The 24,795-nt window shown below is 33.5% G+C and overlaps 1 protein-coding gene across 1 annotated transcript; it reads right to left on the bottom strand.

Annotated features, from left to right (window-relative positions):
- Nucleotides 1-16,796: 16,796 nt before the first annotated feature.
- On the bottom strand, nucleotides 16,797-19,353 carry LOC142526245 (transcription factor MYC2-like). Its single transcript, XM_075630508.1, has one exon. It carries the CDS (start codon nucleotides 19,111-19,113, stop codon nucleotides 17,155-17,157), a length of 1,959 nt encoding a protein of 652 aa, XP_075486623.1. The 5' UTR covers nucleotides 19,114-19,353; the 3' UTR covers nucleotides 16,797-17,154.
- Nucleotides 19,354-24,795: the final 5,442 nt, after the last annotated feature.

The following is a 24,795-nucleotide window of genomic DNA, read 5'->3' as shown; positions in this document are numbered from 1 at the left end:
TTCGGGACTTGACCTCGTTTAATCATACTAACCATGACATCAAACCCCGAAATAAGCTCTAAAATGATATGTGAACATTTCCTAAAAATAAAAGACATGAACTCACTATTGAACTTGAAAAGAAAAAAGAACACAAACACTCTCACAGATGGAGCCGCGCTCGGGCGATAAAACTTTACCGCTCGAGCACCAGGTCTTCTGGGAAAATCACTCGGACAGAAGGAGTGGCGCTCGGGCGGTAAGAAACTACCGCTCGGACGCCGAGTGTACTGGACTCTGCGATTTGTATCTTAATACTCCTAACGAAATAATACGATTCGTGAACCAATCCATCGAGACTCGTCCTAGGACACTATGACACTGACCCGACTCCATAAAAATGCCCCAAACGTTCCCAAAGAAACGACGCACCACATGCAACGCAATAAAACCCATAAACTAAAATTTTGATACCAATTGTTTCCTACGATTTCTAATGCAACCAACGACTATCGACACGAAACGAAGCATCAAAACTCATCCCAAACTCATACTCCATATACCTAAACACAGCATCGATCATCCGAAGGTTCCCAACGAAGCCTGCAACAATTAAACTTCAAGAACACGTCAAGAAAATAATTTTTAGAAAACACAATTTGAGCAGTCATACGAAAACGGTCATAACTCACTCAATTTTTCTCCAAATATTTCGAATTTTATATCAAATCGAAGGTATCGAAAAGTACATTTCATATTTTGAAAGTTTTCCCAAAATCGCGACCGAAAAATCGCAGTAATTCAAAATACTGTGAAAAATGAAATTCCAGATCTAAAAATTGTTTCAAAACCGATCCAACGAATTTTCCGCTCAAACTTGCACATCATACATGGATTTTATGCATAATAAACAACACAACGCATATTATGACGAGATCGATGCATAAACGAAAGAATATACATGCCTTTTGATAATAAAATTACCGAACCAACGATACCGAAGCGGAACAAGTGCGAGGGTTGATCCGGGACGAACGTGGCGCGATTTTCTTGCAATAAAAATCAACGAAAACTTGCTGGAAATTCAAAGGAAAGGGGCGGCTGCTGTTCTCTCAAGAACCCTAAGTTTCTCTCTTTCAAAATCTGAAAATAAGAATGTGTATGTGTGTGTTGTGTTTGGACGAGTAAGTGTGTGTGTGTCATTGTGTGCGTGCGTGTGATTAGTAGATAATTAGGGCCAAATTTGCTAAATTATTAATTAGCAAGCTAATTAAAATAATTTCCCATCTTAATCTTATAAAATCCCATAATTAAAAATAAAGTGTACAAGTGCTAATTCTTTAAAAACTTTAAAATTATAAAATCACCTAATAGTTACATTAGGCTTTTAAAATTGGTGAAACTAAATAAATCTTTTAAAATGTCCCAATCCTCACTTAAAAATAAAATACCACATTTTAAAATTGCCAAAATCGTCACCGATCTTTTTTCCTCGATCCCGCATCGAATAATCGTCTGAAACATGAAACTCGAGAAAACATTTTAACGTGCATCACACGAACATACATAATAATGCAATTTAAATATGTCATGCATCATTAAAAATAATTTTAAATTTAAATAAATGATTTAACAATTAAATAAATGCATGGATTTTACGTGTACTGATTCTTGACTCTACAGTAGTATTGTGATATAATATATTTTTGCATAGCTTAACTATTTCAATAATAGTTTTTTGTAATAATATTAAAGTAGTAAATAAATATACTGTTCTAAAATTAAGGGGGTGTATTCAATCTATACTTTTAAAGACTTTTATGGAATTTTAAAATCTAGAGGTATTCTATTTAAACTTTTATATACTATATATACGTTTAGTGGTATTCAACATGGATTTTGATAGAGTTTTAAAAAATCATGTGGTATTCAAACTTGACTTTTTAAAACTCTCCATACGTCAAGAGGTATCCAAAAAATCCATAGATTTTCAAGGATTCTTATTTTATTATTTATGTACAAACCTTGAAGCCTTATGTACAATTACAGAAAATCTAAAATATTCTTCCACCTATACCAAAGATTTTGATGGACTTTGTTTTTTGAAAAATACACTATCTCTCTTATATCTCAAGCTGTCTCTAGGGTTCTTCACTCTCTCAAAAAAATTTCTTCTATTCAAAGGTATGATTGGTCATTTTTGAATATATTATATTGCCAATATTTATGTGTAAATAGATGAATTGTTGTTTTTTCTTGAATCATTATGATTATTGTATTTCATGAATTTTCTTTCATCTCATAAAAACGATGAATGATCCGATGTATGTGTGTGTATATGTGTAAAAAGGATTGTGGTAATAGTTTGGTGGTCCTTATTCACCACATATTATATAGGGAATAAAAATTAAAATATTACTTATTATTTGTAAAAAATTCTTTTGAAAATAATAGTTTGATTAGAATCATTCATACGTACATACTAAAATTGATTGTTCTTGTATTGAAGTTTAATTTTTGACTTATTTAATCGATTATTTTATACTTTTAAAAATTCGTGATTTTTTAATAGGCCTTTCATCTAAATTTTTTTATTATTATTCACCACATATTATACAGTTTTTCTTTGTTTGCTTTAATGAGTGTGGGAAGATAACACCATTTTTCAACTGTTAGGAGTAGAAGAGTTATGAGCATAGTAATTTTTCCTTCTCGACTGTGAACCCTTTTATTTCTTGCAAGTATTCATTTTTGTTTCAATATATATACTATGAAGGTATGATGCATTTTTACACGCGTAGGCTGATGCATTTTTAGTGTTCTAACATGTTTGACAAAATTTAAGAACTCAATGTTTATATTTTAATATAATTATTGAGATATTTAACTTCTACCTTTTCTTAAGAAATGATAAATGGGCTATTCACAAACAAAATATAATTTGTGGACGACTGAGGATAGCAATGAATTATTAAAACTCATGGTCGATGCTGCCATAAGAGGATGACGTGATAAGAATGAGATGCTAAAGAGTTGTTCAATCTTCGTCATGCTTCTTTGAGGAATGTTATAGAGCGAACATTTGGTATATTTAAATCACGGTTCAAAATATTCAAGATGGCTCCTCCATTTCCATATACGACCCAAACAGAGCTTGTATTGGCTTGTGCTGGATTACACAATTTTCTTCGAAAGGAGTGTCGATGTGATGAATTTCAAATTGAACCAGATAATGAAGCTCAATTGTCTTCATCGACATAAGTTTATGAAGATGACAACTTTGATCAGTTATTTGATACTCAAGAACAACAACGAGCAAAAGCTAATGCATGGAGGGATACCATAGCCAATGGAATGTGTAGCGATGTTGATCAAATTGTCAATAATGATTATAATTTTTTTTATATATAAAAGTCTACTTATTATTTTGATCGTTCATTTAATAAAATTTTATTATGAACTTATAAAAATATTGTTCATTAATATGTCGAATTGACATAAAGAATTGAAATTTTGATTTCAATAAATTGGATAGTTCATTTGTCGTTTTTCACAAATTAAATTTATTTAACCTTTAAGTAAGTAAAATTCATTTACATTTTCATAAATAAATAAAAATTTAAAATTGAAGAGGTTATACATGTCCAATAATTATTTAAAAGAAATTAATAAAAAAATAAATCACAATTATAAATTACAAAATTCATATAATTTTATCGAAAGTTTTACAAAAGTCTACAAAAATCTTGAAAAAAAATCTATAAGAGTCTATGAAATATGTTTTACAATTCTATGAGATTCTATAAAAGTCAATCAAAATCCATCAACTCTAAAAAAAGTTATTAAAAGTCTTTAAAAACATAGAATGAATATACCCCCTTAATAGTACGCCTTGTTTCAATAAGGTGCGCTTCGCCTTACGATTCATGCTCCATGACCCTTTTGCACCTGAACAATTATGCCAGAAATACATGATGAAAATATTGATTTGGTTTTATGTGATAAATAATGATTCTTTTTTTAACAATGATAAATAATGATTCTGCAGTGACATACTTGTGTAAGAAATCTGAACATTGGCGCAAAGAGATTTAATGGTGATTTTTTTATATGTTAGGTGTTGTGGTCAATTCCTAAATGTGATTGTATGTGATACTCTTAAAAATTTGCATGACTCCATTATTAAAATCTGCAACTGCTTTGAGATATGTTATATCCTTCCCTGGTAACTTGTGTGCAAGATGGAAAATTTTATTGTAAGGGTATGGATCCAAGAGAACACAAATGACTCATATAAGATGGAGAATGATCCCTTTTTTAGTAGAATGACAAATTTGATAAAAATATATGATAAAAAAATATCAAAACTTGTCCTTGATCCTTTTCGTTGTTCATTGAACCCAAATATAGTTAGTCTCATTTCTACATAGAACTGGGCTTCAATCTTTGCTTATAATGATCGATACCGAGGATCACTTCACTCCAAGCCCTTAACTCTTTCCATGAGCCTTTTCCTAGCTCAGATGAACCCCCACCCCATCCCCTACCCTATCGCCTTTTTAGGGCTTATGCGGTAGTTCTTCGCAGTCTAAGGAAGGCTCATAAGAAAGAGAAGAGATTCGTGTCTGCCTTCCCACTAGGAAGTCAGTCCCTGCTTCTCATGATCAGGATCCTTTTCTATTCTTTTAGGCTCTTTAAAAACAAGAAATTCTCGTTTCGTACCCAGTTTTACACCCTTCTCATACTCTTTTTATGCCTAGTTCTTCATACTTCTCAAACTATTTTATTATATTGTGCAGAAACACAAAAATGTACATGAATTTATTGTCATCGAGGATAGAAGTTAGAATAGTAGATGAATGCCTCTTATTTTGAAGTGTAAATGGTTGATTAGATAGCACATATTCATTAAAATTCTGTAGGAGAGACTTTGCTGTGCTTATCTCAGCAAGTGAGTGGTTTCTTTTTCACTCCCAGGATGGTTTAAAAAATGGTCATGGAGCAAAAGCATGGGACATTCTTATCCAGTTCAAAAGAAGATGCATTTATTTGTGATTTTAAAATGAGAAACAATTAACTGTCTTGCTATTCATTAAAAAAAAAAAAGAAGCAAAGAATGGGAGGGATTGTTCGGATTTGTGATATTGAGACACTTATTGGATACATAAAAATTGTTAATTTATTGTTTTTATTTTCCATGTATTTGTAATTGATACTCTTTAGCACAATCAGGAACACATGGTCATTGGCGTATTGCTACTCAATTTTTCAACAGCATTTTAGAAGCCAAACAGCAGGCAAATCTGCTAACACCCCTAGTGATGTAAACACAAACTTCTACATGTTGAATCCATATTAAAAGCAAAACCCCCACACTTCTTTGAAAATTTTCTTTTTCAAAAAGCAAAGTCAAATCTTTATTAGTTTTATTCAACCCCAGAAAACACAATGACAATCAAAATTAAGAAAATCATCCTTTCAAGAAAGTAATAGTTTTATTATTTCATGCACCAATAAAATTAGAAATCCTTAATATATCAACAATAATTTTTACACAATCACACACCATCAGAGGTAATTTATTTGGCCATCCATCAATCTCATCCCCTAAGCATGGGCCTGAGATCCTCAAAGCTCCAATCTCTTCTCATGCCGCTGCTCCGGTCCAATCTTGGGGTTTCCGGGCTGGGCTGGAAAGAACAATTTGGTGGAGAAGGTGTTTTGGGTGTGCTTTTCGGCCTAAGATTGGAGCAGCTTCTCATTTCCTGATAGTTGGGCTTGAGCCTAGTCTGTTTCAAGTTTCCTGACCAGCTTCTGAAAGGTGGGCCGAAACCGGGCTTCTTGTCTTCCACCTCCTTATTCAATACATTTTCTCCCAAATCTTTTTCTGAATCTACCCTTTTCAGGAAACTCGTGTCCATTGTAGTAAATTCTATAAATACAAATCAAATTTTGAAGGAAAAAAGATGATATATTTACATTAGTTTGGGTTGAGAAATGAGGGTGTGCATTCCGAACACGGGCGAGGGAGACCGAAGAAGAGAAAATGATCGAAAGACATCGTGCATAATGAAACACAAGTACTAGGTTAAAGGATGTCCATAGGAATTCTTGTGTTTATCTTCGAATGGTTGGCTTTCAAATATATTGTGGTACCTTTGATTTCTAGTCAATGTAAAATAATTTTGGTGGACATCCGATAAAAGGGCTTTGCTATTCAATTTTAAAGTCCGGATGGATAAGTATTTGAGTAGGTCTCTCGTGAGACGTTCTCACGAATCTTTATCTGTGAGACGGATTAATCATATCGATATTCACAATAAAAGTAATATTTTTAGCATAAAAAATAATATTTTTTCATAAATGACCCAAACAAGAGATCCGTCTCACAAAATACGACCTGTGAAATCGCCTTATACAAGTTTTTGCCTAAGTTTTTTCAACCTTATAATTATAAAATTCGAATTCGGTTCGAATTAAGTAGGTTCAAGTTCAAACTCGATTAGAAGTTCAAATTTTTTTAATTTTCTAGCTCGAGTTCGGCTCGAAATCTTCGAATCTATTCGAACTATTGTTCGGACAGTAATGTTTGAGAATAAAATTTCGAAAGCGCGAAACGTTCGAAATATATATTTAATAGATAATTATATTATATTAAAAAAATATTAAGGTTCACAAACGGTTCGCCAACTATTGAACAAAAAAATTTGTGCTCGAGTTCGGCTCGAAAAAAGTTCGAATATGTTCGAGTTTGGCTCGAGTTCAATAAATTCAAATACAGATTAAATATTTATCGAGTCGGCTTGAAAAGTTCGTGAACCGACTAAATTCGTTTACAACTCTAGGCGAACCATAAGCCAAGGCTAGCCTCACCTCCCTTATGAGTTATATAATGGGCCATATATTGGGATGATAATTTTCTCAGAACTCGATAAATAATCCAATATTTGACCTGAATGGAGGAGAGTATTAATGTGATTTTTTACCCGATTAAATATATGGATAATAGGATATGGAGATTTTCGGGTACGAGGATAGAGACGATTCTTTATTCTTAAATAATCTTAACCATACCCGATCCGAAATAATATATTTGTTATGTATTTATTGGTACGTGATTTTAGTATTATACTAATGGGCTCTATATTTATCTTTTATTTGAGCTTAAGCATGTTGGCATACATTAATGGACTTTAGGAGAATTGAATAGGAGCGGAAGATATTCAAAGCTAAGCTATGTGGTTTGATGGATAAAAATTTATAAGACTAATTAATTGTTCTAATTTTAAATTAATTATTTTCTTGTGATATAAATTTATCGGTTTCTTCAATCTATAAAGTGAACAAACATCCATATAAATGGCATTTCAATTAAGTCTCAGCATTTACAACTTTAGGCAGGGGTGTGCAAATTTTGGGTTAAATAAAAAAAAACCGACTAAACCGATTAAAAACAGAATTTCATTTTGGTCGATTTGGTCAATCGTTTTTTTTATAAAAATATATATCGGTCAAATCAGTTTAATTGGTTCAGTTTCGATTTGAACATAAAAAAATCGGTTATATATATAATTATTATTGGGCCGGATTTTTTACAATTTTTTTTCTTTATTGAGCTCTAAACATATCTAAAAAAGAGCTTTAAACAGAAGTTCAATTTTATTATTATAAGAATCATTATAATTATCAACAACTCATTATTTTATTTTATTGAGTTCTTAAAAAATAAAAAAATATCCGTTATTTCAATGATCTACCTAAATAGCCAATATTTTATCGGTTCAGTTTAATCGACTTTAATGTTTAAAATTGCAACCGAAATTTATCGGTTAAGTTTAATCGGTTTTAGTGGCTAAAATGGGTCGTTTCGGTTGGTCGAAAAAATAAATAGATTTGTTCGGCTTAGGTGTTTTCGGTTCGGACCGATTGCACACCTCAAACTTTAGGAATGGATCAATGCTTTAATTTTTATAACATAGAATGACATTAAGTTTCTGGTTTCGTTCCTGGTCATGAGATTTATTTCTAAAAACTTCTTCATTCATCAAAATAAAAATAATTGATGAATCATATAATAAAAAATTTGATGAAACCTCATAGCACGTCACACTTCAGAAATAGTATAAATAAAAATGGTAAACATCATTCTAAAATATCAAATGCTTATGCTAATATTTAGAATTTCATAATATATATATATATATATATATATATATATATATATAAAGAAGCCCAATTATTGAGTGGAAGTAGCCAAATCACACACTACTTTTGAGGAAAAAATGTGAAGCATGTGGTGATTGGGAGAGACAAGAAAAAATTGCACACATTCAATGTGCACTCTGAATCAATTATTTGTGCCCTTCAAATTTTGTCCTGCAAAAATGTGGACAGCAATAAAGTGTTTCAAGGACCACTGGATGGGTAGGACCTGCTGCTTTTTCACTCAAACAATCTCTCCTGTATCGACTTAAAACATATGCCAAACTTGTCATTTTACCAAAAACTATAATTAATTTAACGATGCACCATATTTAGATAATTCTCACTATTATTATGTTCTAACGTGGTCCGACCTGACCCGAACTGGGATTAATCATTGCTTAATTATGTGGCTAATTAAAAAAATTTAGAGATTTAGGAGGAATAAATCTCATAATTTTTGAAATATTTTCTTTACAAAAGTTGAAAGAAAGCACTAAAATGGTTGCATGTGCAGTGACATTATGTTGAAAAGGACTTTGCAATGGCAAATTAAAATTGTAAAGGTAAATGAAAAATGCAGTGTACGTATGACCTAACATGTTTCACTCTATGTGAGCAACTCTTTGTTATTCAAGTTTTGTACATGCTAGATCCATAAAGAGTGAAACATGTCTAATCTTTTTTGGCTCTCATTTAATTTAGTTCTAAGAAAAAAAATTGGTTTCTTAGGCACCAACATGTTCAATTATTTTAAATTAGCTGTATTTATGTATATTTTGAAGCATAAAATTATAATTTTTTTAAAAAAATTGTGCTTCAAAACATACCAATAAACATTTCTTGTTTGAAATTAAAGCATGATGCCTTTATGTGCATTTTCATGTTTTTAGTCTCCATGATCTTATAAGTCTTATGTAAATATGTTCTATTAGTTGTTCGTTGCATATGTTAGATTTTATAGTAGGTCTCTTGTGAGACAGATCAATTCTCCACATGTTTACAATAATAAATAATACTTTTGACATAAAAATTAATACTTTTTCGTGAGTGACCCAAATAGGATATCCGTCTCACAAAATTTTTTGTGTTACATGTTTGTATGGCATGACATTGTTTGTATTATGATTTGTTAGGATAGTGATGCAGGGCTTGGGGGTTGGGGTCAAAGGCTGGAGAGTCGAAATGACAGTCAAAGATGAGGGAATTGGGATCGAAGGCTGAGGAATTATAAGGTCACAGAGAAAGTTGTGCCTCACGTGTGGAAAAACTAAAGCATTTTTATTATTGCATTTATGTATTTAGTTCTGATTTAGTTTATAAATAGTTTTGTGTTAAGGAGTTGAAGATTCAACCAGATATATGAATTCTTGATTGATAATAATATTGAGAATAAAGTTGTCAATTTTCTTATGTGTTCCCATCTTGTGAAGTCGAATTAGTATATCTGGAAAGTATCTTCTTTTTTCTTTGTTTGCCCAACGGCCCACCAGTTAATCTTGTTGATTTATCTTTTTGTCGCGTCTAAGACGCAACGAAAGTTTTAAAATTTTAATTTTAATACTCAAAATTAACTTTGGGCACTCGCATACTTGATCACAATAATAGGATGTTTATTATAAATTTACCTCCAAACATAAATGTTTGGGAATGACTCCAACTATTCTGAAATTAGCGGATATAGCTCTTGGCGATCTCTTGATATTGGTGAACGATAATATGCATAAGCTTTCAAGTATGCAGTGAACAAGAAGAAAAGATGCAACAAAATGTCTAATCTCGATTAATGCAGATAGAAGGATTATTTGTAGCGGATTCATCGGTTCGGAAGAAGGAACACAGCCTTCTGGATACAAACGCAACCCTTCTGTGAGAAGCTAAGAGACGTAATGTTTGGTCCGAAAGCAACCTTTTGTTGATAGGTCAAGGGACGCCTTGCGTTTGGTCCGAATGGGTGCAACATTTCAGACATAATTTTCGAAAATAATAAATATTATTTTTCAAATAAATTTTGTCCAAAAAGATAATACAATCAAGAGACCTCATCTTACTGTGTCGGCCGGCCGCAAACGTCTGTTTATTTCGAGACCTAGCCTATTTTTGGCCAAATGAACTCCTAAATCTATAGGTGTTCTAGCTGGAGGATTGTTTATTGCATTTAAACCTTTCAAGAAGCTTTTCAATATAATGAGCTCGTGATAATACAATTCTATCAAATATTCTAGATATTTTAATATTTAATATAATATCATATAACCCCCAATCTTTAATGTCAAAATGTTTTTTCAACATTTTCTCATTATTCACAATCAACTCATGATAATTCTTTATAATTAACATGTCTACGTAAAGGCATACGATTACATACGCGTTTGTAGTACCTTTAATGTAGACACGCTTGGCACATTCGTTGATTTTAAAACAATTTGACATCATTGTAATGTCAAATTTTTCATGTCATTGTTTAGTTCTTTGTTTTAGTCTATACAGTGACTTGATAAATTTACACACAATTTTCTCTTGTTGGGGTATGACAAACCCCTCGGGTTGTTTCATATATATTTCTTCTTCCAATTTTACATTCAAGAATGTTGTTTTTACTTCCATATGATGAAATCTCAAGGTTATGCAAAGCAGCAATAGCTATGAGGACACAAATGGATGTAATCCTAGAAACTGGATAGTATGTGTCAAAAAAATCATGTAATTCCTTTTGTTTAAAACCTTTAACTACCTATATCATGGAGCAATCCAACCTATGAGCACTAATTTGATGGTTTATAAAAATTTTGTCATGATGTCCCTATATTTCGGACTATCCAATAATCCAAGCAATAATTAAAATCGTATAACATAAATTCCACAACTTACTTATATAAACATAAACACATCTACATCAACATGATCACAAGACAAATATTTTGTCCATAGTTTTTCTCAATCCATTCTGTATACGAACACATACGTTCACCGTTACATATAGAGGCATAGACAACGTAAAGCTTATTTCAAAGCCTAACTTAAAATCAACTATAATACATATATGCGGAAGCCATGACAATATCATGTCCAGGTTCTTGTCGAGGTAGGACACTTCACAAGCATCCATTGGTGAACTGACATCCTACTCACCTTCATTACCTGATCCTGTTATACATGAGCTACGTGAGTTTATAAAACTCAGCAAGTTGGCACTTATATAAATATGCATAGACGGAACAAGCATATCAAAGTCGTGATCAATAATGAATTCTTAAATCATTTCATATCATAATTTCATTCATGACATGTAAACATGTTCCTTTTTGTACTTGAGCCCCATTAGTTGACCTTTACTACCGTGCTTGTTTATTATATAGCTACTACTTTGATGACCGTCCGGGTGCCCTGTGACAACCCCACGATCCATGAACATATATTGACCAATAGGGTTGGTGGACTTAAAACCACCCATGATGTCAACGAGCTCGTATATCATATGATAACCTGTTGCATTCATTTCATAACATTTTTTTGTTCATGACATAGCACATCTCTTGAACATTCATGATCTTTAATCTATAATACACAACAATGGTATATGTGATATGTTTTCATCAATCAACGTAGTAACAAAGCACATATAACATTAATTGGTAATAAAAAATTAAAACTTATAATATTACTCATGTATTACTTCAAGAACATGCCAACTTACTTTCCAAGCGTAAGGACACTGGTAAAAATAAAGTTCATTGGTCCTACGCTATAAAATACATGAATAATTGCATCACTACCATTATACTAAAGCATATGGTTGAAAGTTACTCTATATGGTCTTCTACATATGAAAACCAACATTCAATAGGTGAATACTTATAACCCTAAAATGCTCTTGTGGTGGAGAGTTTAATTCTAGCTTCGATTTGAGGAAGAAGAAAAGATGGAGGATCACTTGAGGGAAGAACTTGATAAACCTTTGTTTTCTCCTTATTTTTTATGGTGAAATGGTACAAATAACTGAAACCATTTATCCTTATCCATTTAAATCACAAAAATCATGTTTCTAACTCAAACTTTTGTCCAGCGGCGCTAGGGTGGTTGAAAATGGCCGCCCCAGCATGGGCCTTTATGTTAAATTACATAAAATTTGGTACAGGGGCGCTAGGACGGTTAAATTTGACCACTGGGGCGCCCCTGCACACAGCCTCATCAGTGTTTGCTAAAAATGAACATTTTCCCTTCATAATTTGAAAAAGTGTCAACATGAGGCTTTTATCTCCAGTTGGCATCATGTCATTTGATTGAATATCCGAGTAAAGAGTTATGCTCATTCTCCAAACATGTGTCAGTGCAAGAACGACAATACACACGACACACTTCGTGGCACTTTTGGCTTGTCTTCCACAATGATTTGAACAAAACCCAAAACATAAAAGTTGTAGCTCTATGTCTTGGATTTCTAATGAACTTGGCCTCCTATCATTGTGATTCATATTCAGATAATTATACAAAAAACCGTAAGAATTGCCATATTTTTCATCTCATTTCTTGCATTTCAATACCAACTTCCATTACACTACTTTATCTACACATCTTATTATCACTATTTAGACACATACTCATTCTCAATATACCATGGACAATATATAAATCATATTCAATCTCAATATCAATATATCAATTGATGTCAATAAGTCCATATGCATAATACAAAGAGTAGTAGCGGCATCATTCATGTAAATCATAATGAATCCGGTAAGCACATAACAAACGACATAAACACATTAATCATTTGTACGAGTAACCGGGCATTACAATATGCATATCCAATAAAAGTGCAGTAAATTGTTTTAGGTCAAATTTTAATTTGTTTTGGCTTAAGTACTTCTACTTTAACCAAATACCCCCACAATTTGAGTTATTTGTAAGATGTTTTACGACATTTCTATAGTTCATATATACTTTCATCTTTCTCTTTTCACTGGTATCTTTATTAAGAATCTGATTTGCAGATATAATCGGTTATCACCACAGGTTTTGAGGTAAGCCAGAATTTATTAACAACACGTTCATAATTTCCTTAAGAATTTGATTTCGCGTAATAAACTTTATGAATTATTTTTTACCACCTCGAGTTTGCACAAGTTTTAAATCACATACATCAGTGTGGATTAACTCAAGTGGCGTAATATTTCTTGTCACATAATGGAATTGAGCTTTGACCATCTTTGCTTCAACACATATCTCTCACTTATCTTGTGGATTTCTTTTAAATGTATGTATTATTTTTAAGATTTGCAAGTATTTGCAAGATGTTGAAGTTAACATGTCTTAATCTTTCATATAATAAATTAGAAATTTCGATCAAATAAGCAAAACTAATCATTTTATTCTTCGTCTCTTGACGGATAACATTCATTACATTCATCTTAAAAAGACCATTGTCTTTGTACCTTTTACCTATAAGTACACAACTTTTGGTTAAGACAAACTTTTCTTATATCTCCAACCCCAACATCAAAATAGCATTGAGGTTTCCTCCAACGGAGCTGCGTTATTTTGCAAAATAGCACAGCTCCATTTCCTTCTGCGCCAAATTTGGCGCAGAGGAATGGTTCGTCCCACTCTTCTTAAAATAAAAATGAGTGGGTCGAGCTCTTCACTCACTTTAAAATTTAAAATAAAATAAATAAAATAAAGAGTGGGTCGAGGTTCGCAATTATTAATAAAATATAATATTAATTATATCAAATATAAAATATAATTATAATTATATCACTAAATTTAAAAAATATACATTTGATAACTAATAAGAAAAAAAATTAAATAAGTCAAATAAAAAAATATTCTGAGAATATTTCTTTTAGAGTAAGATTTAAAGTAGATGGTTTGGAGATGAATATTTTATTTGGTGCAGAAACTGCACTATTTTAAAATAGAGTTTTGGGTTGGAGATGACCTTAAAACACAAGCCTAAAATCAGCTTCACTTAATAGGTATCCAGAAACTAAGTTCTTACAAATGTCAGGCACATGCAATACATTCATGAGAATTATTTCTGTAAGACCCAAAAACTAGTACATGTAAAACTCATGCATGATTGCATTATTTTAATAATTTAATTAATATTTAGGTGATACATGGTATGTGTTAAATTATTTTAAATGTATATATATTTATTTTATTTATGCAGTTTAAGATGTTTTAATGAGTTTTAGTTTTCCAGACGAATGTTCGATATCGAACCGAGAATGGAGATTGAAGACGATTAAGATGTTAAAAATTTAAGTTATATTTTTATTTAAGCCAAGAAATTAAGTATTTTAAAATATTTATAAATTTTAGCATTTAAGGGCAAAAATTTAATTATCGGGTGAAAAAGAGACTTTAAAGATTTTATTTAGCAAAATCCGAAAATCAAGAATTTAAATACATTCACTTGAAATAAAATATTTTAATATTTATTTTTATGACTTAATTAATTAATTAATTTAGGTAGTATTTAATAATGGGTAGAATTTCAAAAATTTGTATGACTGGAGGACTTAATTAGTAATTTAAATTGTAAGGGTTTATAATTAGTAAATTTAATAAGCGTTTTAATTAAACTAAAACACATAATAAACATCCTAAGGAATCTATAAAGAGTCCTAACACTACCACACAACACAACTCACGCGCACACACAATACACACCAAAACACCAAGAACACACACTATATACACACACTTGGTCGAAAGTTTGCATCACCTAAGGTTCGTTTTTTTCAACTTCCTCCCATCAGCAAGCTTAAACCAACCACCACACTACAATCCTTGGTTAAGTAAGTCACTTTTCAAGCCATTAGACAACAATTCATCTCCGTTCGGCCTCCGTTTTCCCACGCGTTCGATCATGCGTTTTAATGCAAAGGCATGTCTATACCTTTATTTTATGCATCGATCATGTTATATACTATATTTTATATAAAATATGCATGAAAAATCATTGGTTTAATTATATGTATGCTAGAACTTGATTAAAACTTGTTTCGATATATATATATATATATATATATATATATATATATATATGGCATGAACTTCAATGTTTTCTTCGAGTTTTGATTGCCGCCTTCGTTAGGCAGTACCTATGGCTTGATGACATCTATGATTATGTTTTAGGATGTGATTAGATGTCATTATGTGGTCCGGGATGAGCCGATAGGCCGTTGGTGAGACAGAAGATGGAACAAGCGTAGCCACACGCATAAGGTGATGGCCGCGGGTTTGGCGTCGGGTTGGTGGTTAGGCTGGACCAGGGTGCATATCCAGGGTCTAGGCAGGGCCTTAGGGTCCCGAGGTACGTCTGTTAATGGTAGGTTAGTATCCAGTTGGGTGGAGATAGCTGCTGGAGTCGAGAACATCAGCTTGCACGCATATGGAGAGGCGCGACTAGGGTGCATGATTTAGTGGGGATTCAAGGGGCTGTGGTGCGTGTTAGGGACTGGAACGGGCTGGACCAGAGGCTTAAGATATGTCTAAGGGTCGAGTCTAGGGCTTGGTTCATGTTTGGTTTGAGTTAAAATCGACAGGAAGTCGTACGCAGCGCATAAGTGCCATAGCGTCACTCTTTGGGCAGCTCGTGTATAGATTGTTTGTTGTGCATGGTACGAGGTCTGGTGCTGGTCTAGGGCCTTGGACAGTAGGTTAGGATGTATTTTATGTATGGTTCGAGCCTCGAGTCGATTGGTACGTCCTAAGTGGTTCTATTCAATTTGGCAGTCATACGTGTCTGAATGCACCTCGGGGGTTGTTTTGGGTATAAATTTTAATATGTTAGGGTAGCAAGCCCAAGGATGATCCACGAGGATTCACGATGTTCGTAAGTATGTATGAAGTGCAAAATTTTTTTTCTTGAGGTATGCGAATCGTCTTGTGGCCAAATTATATTACCGATTTGGAAGCCGGAGAACGTGTCCGAGGACTCCAACCTCTTCGGAGGAATTATGTTATGTTAGAGAGTGAACATCCAGTCTAAGGGCTATGGCAATCCCTGTCGGCCCAGTACTGTGGTTTAGTTTGATCAAACAATTTATGTTATGTGCCACTTGCATTGAACATAACTATACGCAAAATGATTTACGATTACGATTATTATGACGAGTATGAAAATATGATTTTATGAAAATGTTTATGCAGAAAGATCGCATTATAAATATTTATGTTTATATTATTCTATATACGATCTATGTTAAAATTGCATGGATTTTTATTACGTATTATTTGTTATTCATGGTTTATATATATTGAATCATTAAGCTCACTAGACTTGATCGATACATATTATGTAGTTGAAGAGACAAGAGGCGGTGACCAGTGAGCAGGCTCGGATTAGCGATAGTGCAAATCCGAAGACTTTGTAGTTCCCGAGTTTTTTTATGAACATTTTTAAAACTATTTAATGTTCTTTTATGACATTGATTTTGATGACTAGTATGATTTTGATGACTAGTATGTTGAACCTTTATATTATGTTAGACTTTTTCAAATTATGATATATGTTTTAAACTAGTGATTTGATGGTTGTGTCATTTCAAATGATGAAATTTTAAATATTAATTTTATTTTAGTATGAATGGTGACCATTAATCTATCGTCAAAGAAGCAACAACACACATATATTACATTAAAGTCATATAATCACATAGACAACCCCTACATTTGTCGGACTTCATAGCTATGTACATTGAGGCTACACTCTAAACCATAAGACCATTAGAAGAACTACATGTAAGAAATTAACTCAAACTAAGTTCCTCATAGCCTAAGAACTGCTTACACATAGTTCCTAAAGATACAAGAAGTATCATACGCTCAAAATTGAACTCCCGAGCACGAGCTTAACTCTAGCCCCGTATATCAAGAAACGAGCCTTTTTTCATGGGAGGAGGGGAATCGATGAGGTAGTTAATTGCAAACTGATCCAAGAACGAGCTTTTCTCAGAAACTCTACCGAGTTTCGGAAATTTTTGATGTCAAAGCAGCCCTAAGTTGATCTTGAGAAAAAAAATAACCCTCCATCTTCACTGTTGCCTGTTGGATCATCAAATCGTTCACCACCGATACGCTGGCATGATGAACATCTAGATTCAGCTCTTTAAGAGCTACCATCAATCTTGCTGCAGGATGATTTTTTTTACTACATTGGACTCGTATCATCACATCCCAACCGATGATCTTAACATCAATGTCCATATCAATGGCCGTGATCCCACCACTGCTTGACTTCTTTTGGTCGTTGCTCATTGGAGATGTAACCGATCCTTTGGCAACCAATTCCTTCTTCATCGATTCGAGTTGAGACCTCAAATCATCTTTATCCGATTCAACATTTTGAAGCTTCACCTTCAAATCATTAATATATGAAATGGCGTCACCGAGAAGTGAAGCCTTGTCCATTTTCGACACATTTGGTACGACAGCTCGAAGAGCATAGAACCTTTGATTCAACTTTTCCCTCCTCTGCCTTTCCGCCTCAACATGATTCAAAGGCTCTTCTCTGCCATTTGCTGGTTTTCTCCCTCGCTTTCTTGGTCGTTTTTCGGGGTCAACGACCCTATTACTCTCCGCCTCCTTCACCACCGATACCTCAAGATCTGAATGATCCGACTCGATCCCACCATTAGTATCGGTTTTCACCATACTTGAAGTTTGCAAAATCGCACCCGAAGTGAATGATAGCATGCCCTCTTCATGACTACCCCTCGGAACCGGAGACCTCTTCTTGTTTTTAGAAGTACTACTGTTATTGTTCTCTTCCTGAGCACCAAACAAGTTCACATTTCCACCACAAATACTCCTTGTAGAACTCTCACCAAAACTAAGAATCTCCCCATTCCTGACATTGCTCGTCCCGTTGGGCCCGAATTTTGAAAATTTCAAATCTTTTGCAAGAAATCCCTGATTTTGCTGCTGTGGGTTCTCAGTTACAGTACTGGAACTTGGATTTTCATTACCAAACACAATTTGATTGCTAGTAATACTAGAAGGAATTGAACTCACTTGAACATTAGTGTTGTTGTTATTTAATGAATCTTTGGTATCCACAGCAGAAGAAGAAGGCTCGGTCAACCATAAGGCTGAAGGATCGTTCTCAGCCAAGGCCCAAGATCCCGATCCTGAGCCCGAACCCATTTCCATTCCACTGAAGTTGAACAAGAATCTGACCTTGTTCATGAGATCCGAGCTCTGGAAAATGGGTTCAGTGGAGCCAAGCTCCACGACTCCATTTGGAGATGGTATGCACACCAGAGTTTGAAGCCCGAAACCCTGTGCCTGTTGGGCCCGCTCACAGTGGGACGCCAAAAGCCTCTCAGTTCCAGTCACCCACACCGGGCTAGAGCTGTACATAGCCTGACCCGGAAGCCCAAACCCGTTGGCAAAGGACTGAGTCATAGAAATCAGGAAAAACCACTCAGTATCAGTAACCTCTTCATCCACGGCGTCATCGGGCGAAGCCTGAGAGCCCGAAATCAAAGAATTCAGCTCCTTTATTACCTTCTTCCTGTGCTCCTGCTCCGCGGGGGAAGACAGAGTATTCCTCTTGACCTTGTTCTCCTCCCCTTTGTAGTATCCATCTCCCCAACCCAGAACAGATGGACCGCCATATTCAATAACGGAAGACTGCCAGAAAATGGCGTAGGTCCAGCTCTCTCGGGCCCCCTCAATCAGGGCCAGCAGACGCTGCTGCAGCGTTTCTTGGTTGAAAATCTGGGCCGAGGAGGTGGTCTTGGAGTGGTCGGTGGACGGCGGAGGAGGGTTTGGCGTGGCGGCGTAACAGGGTTGTTGCGAAGGCCAAAAACAAGACAGATCGGAGGAGGAGGACATGAAAGCATCCATTATCGAAGCCTCCCCGTCACCCGCCGCCGCTAGCGTAGCAGTATTACCGGTAGCTATCCAAGGATTCATGGTGGCTAAAAATGAAAAGAGTGTCCGCAAGAGATATCAATCAATCACTCACTCACTCACTCACTCCATAAATGCAATCAATGAACAGAAAATAAGAGCTTTTTTCCGAATGGGGGCGGAGGAGACGATAAAGAAAAGAGCGGAGAGAGGAAGAAAATGGTGGAATTTGAGGGGCGTTAGTTGTGAATTTGAGTGAGTAGGGATTCGAGTGTGGAGTCCACAGATAGAAAGGGAAAGCGAGTGGCAGCTGCCGATTCAATCGCCACCACTCAATAACTCTATTGGTACACGATGTTATTATACAAGATTACAAAACATATCTCATCTCCATTTAATTAAAAATATTTCATATACAAACAGTATTTAACATATCAGCAAAGACGCGTGTCAAAAAACGCTACTATATATATATATATATGATATTTACTTGTTTTTGTATATATGTGAATAAATATTTTATGAGATAATATTACATATTTTTATGAGTAGGTCTCTTGTAAGACGGTCTCACGAATCTTTATCTGTGAGACGGGTCAACCCTATCGATATTCACAATAAAAAATAATACTCTTAGCATAAAAAGTAATATTTTCCCATGGATGACCCAAATAAGAGATCTGTATCATAAAATACGATCTGTGAGACATTCTCACACAAGTTTTTGCCTATTTTTATTCGTGGGACTAGTTAATTATATTTATATTTACAATGAAAATTAACATTGTTAGTATAAAAAGTAATAATTTTTTATGACTGACCCAAATAAAATATTTGTTTCATAAAATCGACTTATTAGACCATCTCAATTTTTTTTATTGTTGTATAGTCGGGTTTTTTTTTTAAAATAATACAATTTTAAAAAGTGTATATTAAAATATTGCAAATTTAAAAAAGTTGTAAAAATATTGCATTCCGGAATTCAAAACTCCGGATTCATAATTTTTTTTAAAAAAAATAGAAAAGTTATGTCACGGATTCAGTGTGCCACAGATTCATTGAATCCGTGGGTCACAGATTCTAAGAATCTATGACCAGCTTCTGCCTATAAATTGCACCGAGTATTGGGCATTACTCACTCCTTAGTCCTCCATCAATCCTTCAGCGCAAATCTTCGGTATTCTTCCTGCGCAACAATTTTTTTTCATTCGCTGCGTGGTATTTTTTGTTAGCTATAATTATTAGAATCTGCGACTGTACTCCCCTTATAAATTGCGTCGATCGTCTAATTATCAGAATTTGTAATTTGATTTGAGAGAATTCTGTTGAATATCAGAATTTGAGAGAATTGCGCCGAGTCTCAGTAATTCAGAATTTGATTTGGGAGAATTGTGCTCAGTATCAGAATTTGGAGAATTGCGCCGAGTCTCAGTCGAATCTCTTTTTTTCTTTCTATTTTGAAATTTTTTTGTATAATCTTTCTGATAATGTTTGTAATTTATTGCGCCGAGTCTCAGTCGAATCTCTTTTTTTCTTTCTATTTTGAAATTTTTTTGTATAATCTTTCTGATAATGTTTGTAATTTATTGCAAATATTAAACATCGTTCGCTGATTCAATTACAAATTTCGTACAACCACATTTGAAAAAATAATTTCAATAATTTCTTATATTTTAATTGTATTATTTAGGTTGTATTAATATAATTATATTTTTGTTCGGGTTCCATTATACTGTTATGTATTATGTTGGTTATATTTTATATTTTTAATATTAATTATATTATAAAATTACTAATAGGAATGTTAATAAGAGAGTAATAATAAATATAAATAGTTGATCTTTGAAAATAGATTTCAACGTTCTTATTATAAATGTAATTATATTATATTATTTAAAAATGAAAATGAGTTAATATTAGGGATTTTTTCACTGTTTAGTGTATTAATTATAATAATATAATATAATAAAGTAAGGAAAAAAATAATTGTAAAATTAATGTATCACGCCTATTTGGTAGGTGTTACATGTATTTACCTTTTAAAATAAAATAATAATAATATAAATCACTCTTTATAATTATTTGAATGTTGCATGCCTCGACAGTACATATATTAAAATAATAATAATAATAATATATTTTTATTCAATGATATAATTTAAATTAATTTACTTAAAACTTTTATTTTAGTAATTAAAATAAGTTTTTAGGTAAAAATTTTTTATCACGTGCTTGTGTAGGAAAACAATTTTGAAAAATATAGCTTTATCTTGTAAATTTTTCATTTGTTTATGTTTTTTATGTTTTTTTTAATTTTAACAATTATTGATACTCTTAATTTTTAAAATTATTAATATAAAAAATTGATATCTTTAAAAATTATAATTACACATTTTAAAATTTTAAATTTTTAATAGAAATCATATCAATTTTTTTGTTATTATAAAAACAAATATTGATATTATTAAACATAAATTTTAATTAAATTGATTTGAAAATATATACTTTAATAATAATAATAATAATAATAATAATAATAATATTATTATTATATTATTATTATTATTGTAAGTGATTCATGAAATTTAATTCAATATAAAATATATATTTTATAATATATGTAAGTAACTCATAATTAAATTTTGTTATGATTGTATACATTATGTCATATTTTTCGGTGCATACATGGATACTGCGAGGGCCTTACTTTACGTAGGTGGCTATGTCATTATTGAAGATGGTAGGGTTGGATATAATATCCCCGCGACCAGGCCCATTAAAATCTCTTGGTCTACTACATTTTGCCAACTGGTGAATTATGTGCATCGCAAGGTGGAGATCGATCTATCAAAATTATGCATCAAATTGTCAACGAAATATTATTATAGCTCGTTGTCTCGTTACATTGAAGAGCATGTCTATATCACAGATGATGATAGTCTACAATTTATGTTTCAGTTGCCGACACTGGATTGCATGTACTCGTATGTTGACTTATCGCCAGTGTTACAGAACGTAAGTGATTACAATTTTGATGCAGTCATGCCAGTAATAACGCAAGGTTTGGGTACAGTAGGTTTAAATGAAGCGGGACCTTCTATGTATCACGTCGATGAACAGTCAGCTCAGACATACTCTGGGATCGACACTGGTCCTTGGGATCACCATATCACGGCTCACACCGAAGAAGACTATGCATGAGGATGAATAGAACACGAGAATAGGATTTTACTTCAGAGGGTTGGGATCATCATATCACGGTTCCATCAGGTGTTGATGTTGCATGGGTTCTAGTAGAACATGCCAATTGAATTTAAATTCATGAGATGATGACGAAAATACCACAAATGTTAGATATTTTGATAGTTCTCCTGGGGCTGCAAATATTCTCACCCCAATTACAGAACACATGTCTGACCAAGATGATTTATTTGGGGACAGTTCGCTTCATGTCATGAATACCGATGATGATTTGTATACTACATCAATCGACATAGAAGATGATGATCATGTTGACAATGCAAATGAAAGGACATCGTCGCATGTGTTAATGTCTGGAGCAACAATGACAGAGAACATTCCTATTGTACCGGATCAATATTTACGTGAAATTCCTCAATTTTTCAATGAAGTCTATGACGAAAAAATGCCAGATTCATTTGGTATTCCTTTTGCATCACGAAAAAACTTTTACAATCCTGATAGGCCAGAGCTCGGTGTAAAAATGGTTTTTAAGAATAAAAATGATTAATAGCTTCAGTGAAGGATTTTTCTATTCGAGTTTTGAGACGTGAATTTATCGTTGTCCAAAGTTCTCCGATAATTTGGAAGGTCAAGTGCAAGAACTGGTCCAAAATGACAATCGTGGGTGGGGACTTCGAGCATCATTGAAAAAAAATTTAGGGTACTTCATGATATGGTGATTATCACACATGCATGTCTACCCAAGTCGGTATAGAACACCACAACCTTGACGTAAACATGATAGCCAGTACACTTTTGGGAATCGTGCGTTGTGATCCTGCATACAAGATCAAATATGTGCAAGAAAGTATTAAAGGAAAATATGGGTATGATATATCGTATGCTAAGGCATGACAGAGTTTGAAACGCGCGATGGAGTTAATCTATGGCACATGGGAAAGCTCTGTAACTTTGCTTCCTAAATATATGAGAACTTTGTCGAAGTACAATCCAGGAACTATTGTAGAATGGAAGGATCTTCGACCTTATGACCATCCGCATAAAATTTTGAACTTTGTATTTTGGGCCTTCAAACCATGAATAGATGGTTTTCGACATTGTCGCAACATAATCAGCGTAGATGGCACCCATATGTACACCAAATATAAGCACAAACTACTCATAGCAGTAACTTTGGATGCTAATAACCAGGTTTTGCCGCTAGCATTTGCGCTTGTTGATGAAGAAAATTATGAGTCTTGGCATTGGTTCCTAAGTAATGTTGCACGACATGTTATCAGAGGGTGTAGTGGTGTGTGCCTTATATCTGATGGACATGCGGGTATAACAAGTGTAGTACAAGATCTCCCTGACTTCAAGCCTCTTCGTGGTGTTCATCGTTTTTGTCTGAGGCATGTTTGCTCTAATTTCAACAGTAAGTTCAAAAACATTCATTTGAAAAACTTAGCAAAGTTTAATGCAACAATGGAGGCAATTAGAACAAATAATGCAGCATCATTCACGTATTTGTCAAACATTCCAAAGGAAAAATGGTCATTGCCTCATGATGGTGGATGGAGACGAGGGATAATGACGACGAACATGTCTGAGTGTATTAATGGTGTGTTGATAGGGGTTCGACGTCTTCCAATAACTGCAATAGTGGAGCTGACCTTACATCGATGCGTGCATTATTTCATTCAACGGGGAGCTCTGAGTGATAAGTTGATGGAAAAAAATCAACCATGGATCGATTATGCATACTCTAAATTTGATATGTGGTCAAAAAAATCAATCGAACATCGAGTAGTAAAATTTGACCAAAGAGATAAAACAGCATCCGTCGTGACAGGAGGAAGACCAGGTCGTCAACATCACATACAAGCTGTTAAAATTTCTACGCGTGATTGCACATGTGGTAAATTCACAATATTTGGAATTCCTTGTTCACATGTTATATGTGAAGCAAAATGGTTTGGTTTAAACCCCGCACAACTTGTACAACCATGGTTTACACTGAGCGAATACGTGAACACATACGATAGAAGATTCTACCCTATTCATGATGAACAATATTGGGATGAACCTACATTCTAATTACAACACAATACTGTTCGTCGACAAAGGAGACAGGCTGGTAGAGATCGCAGGACACGCATAAGAAATGAGATGGATCAACCATCATCGAGGGAGAGACAACGTGGGAGGTAAAAGATCTACAATAACGTATTCTACATTATTTTTACTTGATAACATATGATGTGATTAATGTAATTACAAAATTGTGTATTAAAATTTTATATTTATTAATAAATCTTGGTCATTGCATGTAGGTGCACGTGAGAAGATCGAGTTATAGTGCCAAATACATATGTTTGTGACGCAGATTTTACATTTTAATAGAAGTTGAAAATAAATTGTATTCAGTGTTGTATTGTTTTAAATATGTTTGAATATCAAATGTGTTGACTTTTTTGACTTGATTTATTAATTGTACTTAGGTTTTTCATTACTATAACTTTATCCGTAAATTTATTAATAAACGACTAATAATTCACATAC

This window comes from Primulina tabacum, chromosome 15, assembly GCF_025594145.1.
Source record: "Primulina tabacum isolate GXHZ01 chromosome 15, ASM2559414v2, whole genome shotgun sequence".
NCBI lineage: Eukaryota > Viridiplantae > Streptophyta > Magnoliopsida > Lamiales > Gesneriaceae > Primulina > Primulina tabacum.
The sequence above is the reverse complement of the archived record's forward strand: the minus strand, read 5'-3'. Positions and strand labels throughout refer to the sequence as shown.